At 34.4% G+C, this 14,187-nt stretch overlaps 1 protein-coding gene across 1 annotated transcript in view; it reads left to right on the forward strand.

Moving 5' to 3' along the window:
- The window catches only part of LOC124455917, an 80,510-nt gene that overhangs the window by 35,670 nt on the left and 30,653 nt on the right, over positions 1-14,187 (forward strand). The window contains exons 3-4 of the mRNA XM_047006526.1: positions 7,859-7,997; positions 9,007-9,080. Coding sequence (XP_046862482.1) covers positions 7,859-7,997; positions 9,007-9,080 — 213 coding nt within the window. The remainder of the gene's footprint in view (positions 1-7,858; positions 7,998-9,006; positions 9,081-14,187) is intronic.

Below are 14,187 nucleotides of genomic sequence, written 5' to 3' on the forward strand. Positions count from 1 at the left end.
TCTTCCTTTTATTTTCATTCTGGTATAAAGTTAGAATACATAAAAAACAAACAAAAAAATATTAAATAAAGGACAAAAGCTCACAAATTATGCATGTGTCACGCACCAATGAATTTTTGTGCTTATAGTCAAATTTTATGTTTCAAATTCAATTGCATCATATTGAGTAATATACCATGGCTAAGACAATGGACATATAAATTATCAAAGTTACGTGGCACGACTATTTATTTAGTTTCAAGTATACAAAGAATAACTGGCGTCATACTTATCATTATTTAGTCAAGAAAAATATAACAAGTGAATGCGGACACGATAATGCTTGTTAACTAAAAAATATCTGAAAAAAATCGCATTATACATGCAGTTAACATTTCTGTAAAGCCAAATTTAGACAAGATGTTGAGACACACATCTTGATCTAAGTTTTCAAATCATCAGCATCATCTATCTACAATACATATACAACAAAATCAAAACATTGCAATGATAGAGTTGTTAGATCAATTACTAAAATAATTCTAAATTAATACAATTCAAATTATTTGTCAAACTTAGATGCATTGATGCTAAATGGTTGGATATATTAAGTGGCAGTGCGCGGCCTGCCCTGACATTTTACTTAACTTTGATAACACAGTCCGCCTTAACTTGTTTAAGAGGGCTTTTGCAGCTTGGCAGGTTAACAGAAGTAATGTATCAGCTATTTTAAAAAACGAGAACCGATTAGCTCTGCATCCTGATACTTACTCAACCCCATGTAATCTCTCACAGTTGCTTTGTATATCATGAATGACCTGCTATACTAATAATTATCAGTGAAGGCTGAGGTTTTAGGATTTTTGTTTAAACCATACAAAACAATATGTATTAGGTATATCACCCGATCAATGAAATTCTTTATGTGTGCAGTACATTCTACAGAGTTTGCAGTTCTCATAGCCAGTTCAAAATTATCAGTGGAAAAATATCTGTACACGGAAAGACTGATAATCGGAAAACAAGGTCCACCTTGCAAAATACTATGGACAATAATTTTTCCAATATATTTCATAATTCCTGATGCAACAACACCAGCATTATATACTGGACTTTGGTAGGCATCACCTTCAAAAAACATTTTACTACTTTATTGAGCATATTTGTAAAAAACTGCCTGGCAACCCCTCCAGTATCAACTGCTGGTTGTCTTTGTAAATAACTCTCAATGGATTCCTTTCATCAAAATTGGGATTTTTATAATAGGAAATTACATCACTAAAAAGATCCTCGTCTTCAACTTTTAATTTTTATTTTTCTTTACATATTTTTTTTTTGAAAGATCTTTAAGTATAGAATCTAATGTCGCCTCTTCAGACAAAGAAGAGACATCTTGAATAAGAACTTCATCATCATAAGTTTGTAAATAATGATCGTCCAGGTTAATAAAGTCCTGAGAAGGACTGTTTTTTTTGTTGTTGACTGACGTTTCGACAACCTTAGCGTTAGTCATCTTTGGTTCTTAGGTCATTGTATTGTGTGTACAGGACACAATACAATGACGGCTAACCAAACAACAAATACGGCTAACCTGACGTTTACTCCTCATTTGACTCTGAAGATGACTACCGCTAAGGTTGTCGAAACGTCAGTCAACAACAACAAAAACAGTCCTTCTCAGGACTTTATTAACCTGGATGATCATTATTTACAAACTTATAACGATACTCCCGGGTTCAAACCATTAACTTCATCATTATTATCGTCATTAATTGATAATAAGTGCTCGTTGCTGTTTGCAGAAAGTGACAAAGCTGCTCTATCTACAGTCCCATTTACTTCTAAAACATGAAGTAACACATTATCATCCTTCTTTTGAAACATTTCTCGTAATGTAGCTTCTCTCTCGTAATTACTTGTTATAGATGAAGAGCATGGCTTATTATTATTGAAAACTTGCTATTGACTGGAATCTAAAGAGCTTGGTATATCCAAAGATGTTTTAGGAAATGTTTCTGTTCCTGGACTTAATGTACCCTCATCATCATCGGGAAGATCCTCTTTGGGTCTTCTATAAATATTTTCTTGTCCGGAAAGGCTTAAAACTCGAGCAGAATTGAATTGAACACCACCTGCCAGTTTTGGAGTGACAATATGACCATAGCAAGATTTGAGAAAGTGAATATCAATATTATTTTCTTCTAAGAAAGAAAACCATTCATATATTTTGTTTTTGCGTTCAGATTCTTCCTAAGAGTTGTCAATTGGGCTTCCATGTACTACAAATACTTTGTTTTCAAGCTGACATCTTGTTTGATGAAATGGTACTGATTGAGATGTGGAAGATGGAAGTAGGACAAGATATGCCAGGCGGAAAGCAAATTTTCAATATGAACATAATAGCCCAACAAAATACTTTTAAAAAAGCCATTACAATAATAAAATAGAGAAGAATTTATTAATTACGTTTCGTCTTTAACTTAAGACATCTTCAGATTAATGAGTTAATATATATACACGAGGTTTTAAATACAAGCATATAATATGGGGTGTTAAATTACATGTGAGAGGAGTAGGAAATTTAGATGACGGAATTAAGTGAGAATGGCGGTATATTAAAGAAGGTGAAGGGGGATTGAGTTGCCTTGGGTGTTAAGAGAGGGTTTAAGTTTGGATATAAGAAGGATCTTCTTTGAAAGATATTTGTGAACAATGCAATGTTTCTTTATCTTTTTTGATGGTGGTCTTTTGACGACCATCAGACGACGTTCAATTGTCAAAACATTTCTATCATCGAAATTATCCAGAAGATTACGCGCCTACTGAGCAAGATTTGATAAAGCAGCCCGAAAGTTTCCAGTATTTTCAGCCATGTATTGAGAGTTTATTTTGATTGAATTATTACGTTTAAATTCGAGAAAGCACGATATCGAATGGAAACATATTGTCAATATGGCAACGTCATAATAAAAAAAAATACACTTCTCTAAAACTTGGGACCTGGGCACTAACATATGCGGCTGCTAGTCCTAAAATTAAATTCATATAATATCCAGAGTGGGATCGCAAAGCATTATGCAACACGATGTAAAAATTTCACCATACCCATATGAAAATTACTCACAGACGATATAAAAAATACGACGATTCTCATGTTATAAAAAAGATTTGAACACCGCGTGAAACTTCGGAATAGGCTTTAAATTTTGACGATACGATACGATAAGTTTCGAACGTATATGAAAAGTTTAGAATCTCCTACATCACGTTTCGGTCATATTTTTTGATTTATCTCGAAGTATATAAAGTTTGCCATGTATAATTTTAGTAAGTTATGTTGTATTATAAGTTTAGAATGCAGTCCAATTTGGCGCCTCATATGTTTTGATTCATCATCACGTAAACGGTGTATGGTTACTTTGTTGTGTTTCGTCAAGTTTTAAATTAGGCGCTGGAGGTGATTTGAAATCTTCTTCAAAAAGTTTGTTTAATGTCTTCAAATGCGATGAATTTCGTGAATAAATCTGCTCCTCTCTATTTCTTTACACAATCTGTAAACTTATAATATTATGTAGTGTGGTGTTTGAATTAAATGAGATGATTCGCATTTCTTATTGGACAGCAATTGTCTGATGATTAAAAACAGATCAACGGGATTCGAACGGCATAGCTCAGTGGTCAGAGCACTGCACCGGCACGAGGTCATGGGTTCGAATCCTGTTGAGTCACCTGATTTTTTCAGGTCCTGAGACGATTGCTTAAATTGTCCAGCTAAGTGCGAAGACATATCTCATTTAATTTCAAACACCGCACTGCATAAAACATTCATATGACATTCATTTCACGAGAAAACATCAGCCCAACAATATTGACTGCTCACCACTGTGTGACTTCATAGCTCAGTGGTCAGAGCACTGCACCGGCACCGCAGAGGTCATGGGTCGAATCCTGAGTCACCTGATTTTTCAGGTCCTGAGACGATTGCTTAAATTGTCCAGCTAAGTGCGAAGATCATATCTCATTTAATTTCAAACACGCACTATAAAACATTCATATGACATTCATTTCACGAGAAAACATCAGCCCAACAATATTGACCTGCTCACCACTGTGTGACTTCATAGCTCAGTGGTCAGAGCACTGCACCGGCACCGCAGAGGTCATGCGTTCGAATCCCGTTGAGTCACCTGATTTTATCAGGTCCTGAGACGATTGCTTAAATTGTCCAGCTAAGTGCGAAGATCATATCTCATTTAACTGTAAACTCTTGATGTTCATAATTTTTGATCTGGTCGTGATAATCTTCAGTTGGTCTTGAGTTGGTTGTTTAATTCATTCGGTGTTGCTCTTCTTAAGTATCTTCTAATGCTTTGCACTTTTCCTTGGAGTCTTATCTGTCCTTTTGACTTATTTTGCGGTTCTTTGAAATATGCTAATTAATCGTAATTTTGTTCGCAGCCCTCTTTTCATTAAAGTAGAATTTTCTTCTTTCCTGTTGTTCTATGTGGTGGGTGAGATAATTCATTAGCAACGTAAAAATAATGTCTTACCAATTCTCCCTCCAGCTAAGGAAGTACAAATAATCTCTACATACCAGTCCATTTGTCTGCAGCCAATATTCTTTTACTGTGTGCCGAATAATTCCCCGCATCTGGAGTTTAATTTTTAACTGTTTAGATGTGAATTACTTAGCAATATCGGTGTTTAATGCCATAAGATAACCATGAATTAAAATACTGAATCTAGCCATTCAAGTTAGAATTCTATGTGATATTATGGTGTGAACAACTTTCATATCTACCCATCTTCGATAATGAATATGCTGCAGCACCAAGTTCCCAAGTGCGAGGCATCAACAATTTGACTTGTTGGAGCGTGTAGGTTGTTATTAGCTGATACTGGGGCTGTGCTGGTTGCTCCCTTAACTTTAATAAAAGATGATTCTTGTTGTTCAGTCCACTTAAAAGAAACGTTGTTTTTGGTTAATGCTCTTAACAGTTGTGTAAGATTACTAAAATTTGGAGTATATCGTCAATAATAATTTGTTAAACTTAGAAAGGAACAAAATTCGAAACTTCTTTTAGGATGCATTGCTTTGCTGATTGCTTCAAGATATTTTGAAGGGGTCGAGTTATTTGTCAGACGCAATATGACCGAAAACACAGTATTTTCTTGTTTTGCAAAAGTGCAAGTGGAAATTTCAGTGTTAAACTATTAGACTGCAAGCTTGCAGGAGCTTTTAAGAAGGCAAAGATGAGTAGACATATCTTTCGACCAAAGCTACATGTTGTCAGAAATTATTTCGCATGCAGTTTGGGAATATCTCTTATAAGCTCATGAATATCTTCATGGAATTATTCCTCAGAAGAACAAGAACCCATGAAAGTTGCATATATTGATGGGGACTTTCTTCAGGTGTTGAAAAAGCGGTAATGAATCGTGATTCTGGTGCTAAAGGAAGTTGAAGTTATCCTAGTTATAGACCCAACTCGGTAATAGCACCTTGCATCTTTTGCACATTTTTATCAACAGTTGGTAATTGGATTGCTCTTCGTTTAAAGATATTCTTTGCTTTTCTCATATCTACAACAAGACGAGCATTTCCAGATTTCTTCCGGATAACGACTATAAGAATGATAGCCACGTAGTTGCTTCTTTCATACTTTTCAAAGATTCCCTGCTTTTCCAATTAATTTCATACTGTGAGGTATATGACGTGCGCGTGTGCAACTGGAGTAACATTACGATACACTTCAAACTTTACTTCGCAATTCTTTAGATAGTTAACTCCATTGAGCAATTTATTATATTTTGAACACTAAGGTAACCAAAATGATGAGTAATTACGTTTTTCATCTTTTTACAAAGTCCGAGTCGCAGTTCGGTTTTATCGAAAGTTATAATTTAAAGAGCATTTTTGTTTGCGGAGGCCGTGATTAATCGCACTAATCTCACATCATCTGGTTATTATATTGATTTTTTCTTGGCTAAAGCGTATTTTAAACATTCATTACGTCTCTCGTGACTCATTTGTTGTAAAACACCAGGGGGCTGAGAACTATTTTGGCACTATATTTTCTATTTGTCAATGATACCAAGACGTATTTGCAGTGTTGGTGACCGGGGAGATCATTGATTTGAAATTTAAGTGTAGTGTATTGTATTTACACCATCGTTGTCAACTGTTCATTGATCTTTATGATGATCGAAAGGTGCAAACGGCGGTAGACCGCTTCAAGTAAGTCCCATGTTCACATAACTTAATGATTGTTGTAGTTGTTGACCTTTGTGGCTGATTCTTTGCTCTGTCGTTTAAGCGTTTCTTGTTGATGTATCCATGTCATTTTGTTCTTTTTTCGTCGCCACTTTCGTATATTCATTCTCTTTCTTTATGTCAATTAAATTTTATTTAGTAAAATATCCTGATTTTACAATCTACATAGCACTAAACCTACATAACACGCTAAATGTACTATAAGCTGTAAGTATTGGCTGTAATTGCTCTTAATACACTATACGACGCATATTTACTCCAAATTGTGATCACATTGTTCTAAGAAGTTTTATATAATAACCAGAAGAATTTAAACAATTTCATTGGTTGAGAGATATGATCTCTAAGTGAAACGACTCACAAAATAACGTCACAGAAAGTTGCTTGCTTATAAATGACAAACGAACGACGATATTATTTAAATATTTACTTGAATTTATCCCTGAATAGGCAAATAAAGAAATCAAAAATGCTTACTCAAAGCAGTGGACGTATTTTGAGCAAAAAGAAAAGAAACACACGGTTTTTAAACGTTGATGTGTACTCGATAACTAAATTTCAACAAAATTGATCAGCATTGCTGGTTTATTTTGTTAGCCAATCACATTTTATCGCATGAATAAGCTAGCAAATAGCATTTCTTCAATGGTATAGATCACGTAAGCGTGATATTTGCAAACTGAACACTTTTCAGTGTTCCAAGTGTTGCGGGACAAAGAAAGAAACTGTTTAACCATTTACTTTAGGAATTTTTTTATTTTATCTTATAAAGCAAATAGATGACAGTTAACCGTCTTCTATACTGTTATCGATACTTTGGTTAGACTTTTTTTGGTAAAAAGTAAGCCTAGTGACTCGTTGCAATCTTCATAGTTTTATCACAAATGACGTCATATCCTTGTATTTATAACATTATAGACAACGGTTAGATGTTATCTATTTGTTAAACAAAGAAAATGATGAGCATCTCATATTAAAACAGATTTATTTGATAAATCTCTGTTTTATAATATTCTTTAAATTGATTTATTGACCAGATAGATTTTTTAAAATTTCTGAACAAACTACGGCTGAAGTTGTTTTGACATTTTAATTGTGCATTAAAACGTTTTCTTATAGAAAGATTGCCAGGATTAGTGTTTAAGAACAACAATATTTCTGTGAGAGTTTTCTTAAGTTTTCTCTACTCGACTTTTCAGCGAACTTTATAAGAAAAAAGTAGGAAGTATACCAGACTACCAGTTAAGACACACAAAAATTTGTTATATTTTTACGGATATTTTTTGTTGTAAAATTTGTTTAAATTCAATAATAAAAGCTTACCTTGCATTTTCATCTCGTTAAAAGCTAGCCATGTTTTTTGTCCGTTGAGTATCATTTCGTATTGAAGTTGCTGTTTAAGACTGCAATGAACAATAAAGAGATGAAGATTTCATTTTTTAAAAAAAATGTTAATGTACACAATGTGCTGATTGCAATGAACTGAAGAATTCATTTTATAAATACCAACTAACACGATAGTAAATCTCGTAGGGCATTGATCGACAACCTAAGGGAGATCCTTCTCATTCATCTTTTGGTTCATACTTTTTTCAATTTTTTTAGCTTGAGATTGACCGTAAGACTGGTGAGCTAAGAGTTGTGACGGGTCCAAATCGATTATTTGATGAAAACGCTCAGGCAATTAAAAAAAAATCATTTGCTTCCGATCATGTTGTTGTCACTGAATCTTCAAAGAGTATTGGTATGTTATTTTTTATTTTTGTATGTTTTAGTATATATAAGCGTTTCTAAGTGTAACCTTTGATGTTTTTGAAATTTCAGACATAATTTTTTAGTCTTTTTGTTTACAAATCATGAATTCTTCTTGTCTTTTGTTTGGCTAAATCTGATCAGAAAAAAAACCAAATTTAAGAATCTTTATAGAAATAGTTAAAGCTGTTTCTGGTTAAATTGGAATTCATTTGAAATCATGATATTATTTTAGGCCATTTAACCATTCTGAGCATTTACCTAGTTAAGCTCTCCTATATATAATCCGTTTGTAGAGCTATCCTAAGATACATAAAAAAGATTTGTTTCTTAAAGTTTGATGCAAATTGAGAATAATGTAATGCACTTCAACATTTATTTAGGAGCAAACATATTTTTAATCTCTCTAAAGATATAACTAAAACTAAACTAAATTAAACTACTAAGGAACAACGACGTATGCAAATGAAATTTGTTTTTGGTAAACTGTTCATTAATTTTGATAATGTGTCATTCATTTGTTATTCATAAGTAGCCACAAATTTTGACTTCTCTTTTGTCAAAAGGATGTGCAAAACAGTGCACGGGTCATTGAGCATAAAGATATTTGTATTTCTTGTTTATTTGCTAAACGTTAATTCCAATTAAGAGTCGCTGTATTCCAATGATGTACACTGTAAACACTGACGCTGGGAATGAGAAAGTCTGCTTTGTACGACGTTGGATTTTTTTGCATGAGAATATTACAGTGTTTCTAGACGTTCATAGAAAAGTTTTTCTAAGTTAAAATTTCAGGAGTTAGTAATTGTTTTAAGTCGTCAAAAAAAATATGCTTAATTGTCAATTGTATATGTAATTTTACCTGTGCTGTTGTGTACCTGTGCTGTTGTGCTGTTTAATTAGATTTTAAGTAGCATTTTATTACTTTGCACGTCAAAATGAATTATATGTTAAACGTTTGCAAAAATTATCTACCTTTCAATGTTTCTTCTTTTTTTTAGAAGCAACAAAGTTAGGAACAATGTCGTGTAGCTCAGATGTTCAGAGATATTCGAGCGAAGTAGGAAGAGAATTAGTAAGTAACGAAAGGGTAAATATTTTGACCTGCTGCCATTGTATTTGCTGTGAATTCAGGAAAAACTTTCAACAAAAAAAGGATTAACATGGCTAACTTTCTTTTGCTCTCGTGTAGTTTATGCTGCATATAGTTTTAATAATTAGCATATTCTTGCATTGAAATAATTATAAATCTATGTGCTAGGCATTTGATTCGATGTGCTCGTTTAGAAAATATCTTGATCACGTCCTCATTTTTAGATAAATGCAAGTTGTATTTTTGTTAACGCGTTTTGAGTGCCAATAATATAAATATGCAATTTTCTCAATTCTGTCCAAAGTTTTAGAAATACCAGTGCAACTAAAATCAACTTCTAGAAGCAAACTTATCTTTAAAGTGTTCCTAATTGATTATTGAATTAAAAAAGTAATTATGTAAGTGCACATGAAAACAAAATGTTTCAAATCAACGCTTAACATTTGCTTGCAAAATTGGAGAATTTGATTGTGCTGAATTTTACTTAATACTGCGAAAAATATTTACATATTGGCTATTTCCTCATGTATTAGGGGTAATAAGCATGACAGGAAAACCCATATTGCAAAGTAACATTGGGATTCCGGATAAAGAAAGTCTTTAGTAACTAAAAACCTGGCAATCTCACGTTGGACTCATCCGAACACTTAAGCTTCTAAAAAAGCGAAATTAGCAGAATATTTGTAAACCCAATCATGATGTTTTTTGTAGACAATGATATATTGTTTAAAATAAACAAAGATTTTTAACTTAAGCAAGTAGGCAAATTTTACAAAGTATAGCTTGTATGTTGAAATATGCCACATTATATCATTTAGCTACCTCGAGGCTTAGCTTATCTTAGTGAGCTTGTGTAAATACTTACGGTTAAGCTTGAATTAACCATCATTACCTACGAGCATATGTACATTTTAATGATATTTCCCGCAGAAACGGCACGTTCCATCAGTTTGCATGTTTCTTTGTTTCACTTCAAGAAATAATACTGAAATGATTAAGACAGAAATGCTAAATGAATATCTAAGCTAGGCTTAATTATTCTTCGGATGCCAACAAGGGTAGAGTGACAGACAAATTATCATGAGCACAAATGGCATCTTACATATTTTTATTCTTAGTTATTTTAGGCGTTTCTATTTTCAACAGCTCATCAAACAATGTTAAATCCATTCTAAAACAATACCGAAATGAGACGGTTATAAGTGTGCAGACAAATAATCACAATACACTCAGCATAATGCGATGACAATCACAAAAAAACGAAAAAAGTTGGGAACTAATCTATAATCCGTTTTTTGAATACCTTGCATTAAGTTGCTGGCAAACCATTGGGACAATCTACGACGCTCGGCTGCCAAGTGTCTGGTCCACCACCTTTAATTGTTATGCCTTTTCTTAGTTTCATGCTGCATTAGCATTGTCATAGCAATTCATCAAGAAAACATTCTTTCTTCTCTAAACAAACAAACTCACGCAATGTGTATTTCTTTGACAATCGATATTTCAAAAAAGGCGCATTTTTGCGCAAGTTACGCTGTACCAACTTGTCGCCCTAGCTACTGTTAAGACAATTTTAAGTTATATTTGTCGACATGCTCACATGAGAGGCAAATCATTGTAATAATAAAAAAAAATTGGAAAGGAAATCATTGTATTAATACAGACGCAATAATCTCAATAAAAAACTGGCGAAGCAAAAGTTGCCACCGAAAAACTTGCTCGTCTCAGTCGTCTGTAACCGGCTTTAGTATAGCAAGTTGAGAATACATAGTTCTCTTACATGCTTTCGCAGGCCTTTAACCAGCATTACTCAGCAGCCTTTTACCAACAAAAGTGTTGTTATACGTCTGATCACTATTCCTGACTCTGAGAAGGACTGTTTTTGATGTTGTTGACTGACGTTTCGACAACCTTAGCGGTAGTCATCTTCAGAGTCAAAATGAGTGCTTGTTGTTCGTCTTTTGTCAAGTTGTTGTCACGTATAGAGGACGATTGTAAAGTGGAGGCTATCCTGCTTCTGATCTCATCTTTTGTTGCCCTGACAAGTCTCTTTTGATACGCTAGACACCTCGACACTTGATACTATCGTCTCAGTCGGGATTTGTCTAGGTGTTATGGAATGTTTTAGTCCGTAAGATGTAGTCGCGTTTCAGTTTCTTCAAATGGGCGGGAAGAAATATTCCTCACCCAGTTATCGTCATGTTTATGTCTTGCACGTGTTTTAGTTTGTTTTAAACGTTCAAGTTTTGTTGTTGTTTGATTTGGTGTTGTGTCTCTATTCTTGTTTGCTCGTTTCTCTGCAATAGTTTGTATGGTAGAAAGTAAAGTATCACTTACTGTCGTTGGTATGAGTTCCTTCAGTTTGTTCAGTCTTTTTGTTGTTTTTGATGTAATAGTTGATTCGTCTGTGACAGTCGTTAATCCGTGCTCGTATCAGTCGTCTGCTGGTGGATTTGATAATCTGAATAGCCTTTGTGTGTCAACGGAGACTTAATTCTAAGTCCTGCCGGAACGAGACCAAAATCCTTGCAGCGGTGGTTGAACCAGAGTTGTTGGCGCGTCTGACGTTGCTTCTGCAAAACGTATGTAGTCGTCAGCAAGTTGTTCGCTCTGTCGTCCAATGATCGTAATAGTAAATGGTTTGAACTGTATCTCATATGTTTGTAAATGATGATCGTCCAAAAGTCTCGAGAAGGACTGTTTTGATGTTGTTGATTGACGTTTGACATGTGGAAGTCATCTTCAGAGTCAAAATGGAAAGTTTTGACTCTGAAGATGATCGCTAAGGTTGTCGAACAAGTCTCAACTCAAAACAGTCCTTCTCAGGACTTTATTAACCTGGACGATCATCATTTACAAACATATAACGATACTCCCGGGTTCAAACCATTTACTTTATTCCTGACTCGCTTTACTATAGCCACAAAGGTTGTTTTTGACGTTATGCATTATCATTATGCTACCTATAATTAAATATGATCACATAAGTCAATAAACGAAACAAAACCTGTACGGAATATACATTAGATTGCTTATGTTAGGAAAGTGCTGGAAAATTCCCGTATGAAAACATAAATGTTAAGCGCTCAAAGTATAAGCCTGATACTCATTCTTTAATGCAACTTTTTTCTTTGTTTTTCCGGCTATCGAATCTTTGCAAGAATCGAAAAAAAGGAACAAAAAAACAATTTTAAATGAGTTATATTTTACTGACAAAAACATGAAGGAGGAAAAGGAAAGAAGCTTCGTTTCTGGTCAACAAATACCATATACTAAAACTTTTGTTGGCCTTGCTTTCTTGTTTTTATTTGGAAAGTTCAGACCTTTGTGTTTTTATACCAAACTCTTTCATCTTTCATAGATTCGGCTCTGGTAAGCATAGTCACGATGGTTGTTTTCATGGCAAACTTTATATACTTTGAGATAAATCTAAAAAATATGACCGAAACTTGCTGTAGGACATTCTAAGCTTTTCATATACGTTCGAAACTTATCGTATCGTATCGTCAAATTTAAAGCCTATTCCGAAGTTTCATACAGCGTTCCAATCCTTTTTACAACACGACAATCGTCGTATGTTTTATATCTTCTGTGAGAAATTTTCATATACGGTATGGGAAGCTTTTTACATCGTGCTGCTTAATACTTTGCGATCCGACCTCGTTTACAGGTTTACGCACTTTCTTCTCAAATTCAAAATGGCTGGTTTAGGAGGCATTGGAGGCTCAGAACACAGTGTTTATTCATTCCTTCAGAGAACTAAAACAATTGTTGCTGAAGCACAGGATTTTATCATTTCAGAACAGCTATTTTTTGACAATATCGACGGCTTAGAGCGCATATACGAGCGACTTTCAAATGCTAGATACACTAATTTTACGTTAAAACAGGGAGCATTAAATCTTTTGGATGATTTTGATATGGCGACTTTTTATGATGATATGCACCAGTTATATTCCTATTTAAAACGACTTCAGAGTTTCTTTCAGAAACTTATCAATGACCTTCAGGATCGGATACCTTATATTCCAATCTACAATTGCCATAAAAAGTACACAGGCACAAGAGGTCAACCGCAACTCGAAATGTCTAAGAGGTTAGAAGAATGTCTTAGGGAATTGCACTTTTCTTGGACTAGAATTGCTGAATTATTGAATATCTCAACAAAACCATTACAATGAAGACGTGTAGAGTTTCAAATTGATGTGGAGGAATCTTGATGTACCATAAGTGACGTTGAGCTTAGAGAAACAATGCAAGAGATTATAAGTGTTACTCCAGGAATAGGACAAACACGTATGTTAGATGCAATGAGGAGCCGAGATATAAGGGTCCAAAGGTCACGTGTGATGACATTAATGCGTGAATTGGATTCAGTTGGAACAGCACTTCGTCGTCGGGGAGCATTTCGCAGAAAAAATACAATGTGGGTTGTGCAAATGCTCTGTGGCACATCGACGGGAACCATAAAATGATTCGCTGCCAAATGGTGGTTCATACATCCATTGATGGCTATTCCAGGTTGATACCATATTTAAGCTGTGCTACCAACAACAAAGAAAACACAATTTTAGAATTATTCCAAATTGCATGTCGTTCATATGGATTACCTTCAAGAGTAAGGTGTGATCATGGACTTGAAAACGTGGGTGTTGTTCGAATGATGTTGGAGTGCCGTGGAGCAAACAGGGGAAGTATCATCACAGGTGCTTCAGTTCACAACCAACGAGTTAAAAATCTTCACAGAGATGTTACTACTGGTGTGCTAAAGGCTTATATTGATCAATTTAACATGATGGAACGTTCAGGTCTTCTTGATCCTGCCAATGAGGTTTATCTTCTTGCACTACAGCGTAGTTTTGTCACAGTCATTAATCATTCCTTACAAGAGTTTGTCAATCGATGGAATCACCATGAAATCAGTACTGACTTAGGGCTATCTGTAATGATTGTGCCTCGTGTCTTTCTTAGACTGAATTCAGACTACTCAAATTACAAATTAATCAATAACTCATGACATCTTCCCTTCTGAGATAAATCTAACACTTAACTGTAATAAGATTGTAAACTATATGTTGGATTAGCTAAG

The sequence above is a fragment of the Xenia sp. Carnegie-2017 genome, unplaced genomic scaffold, assembly GCF_021976095.1.
Source record: "Xenia sp. Carnegie-2017 unplaced genomic scaffold, XeniaSp_v1 HiC_scaffold_4, whole genome shotgun sequence".
In the NCBI taxonomy this organism is placed as follows: Eukaryota; Metazoa; Cnidaria; class Anthozoa; order Malacalcyonacea; family Xeniidae; genus Xenia; species Xenia sp. Carnegie-2017.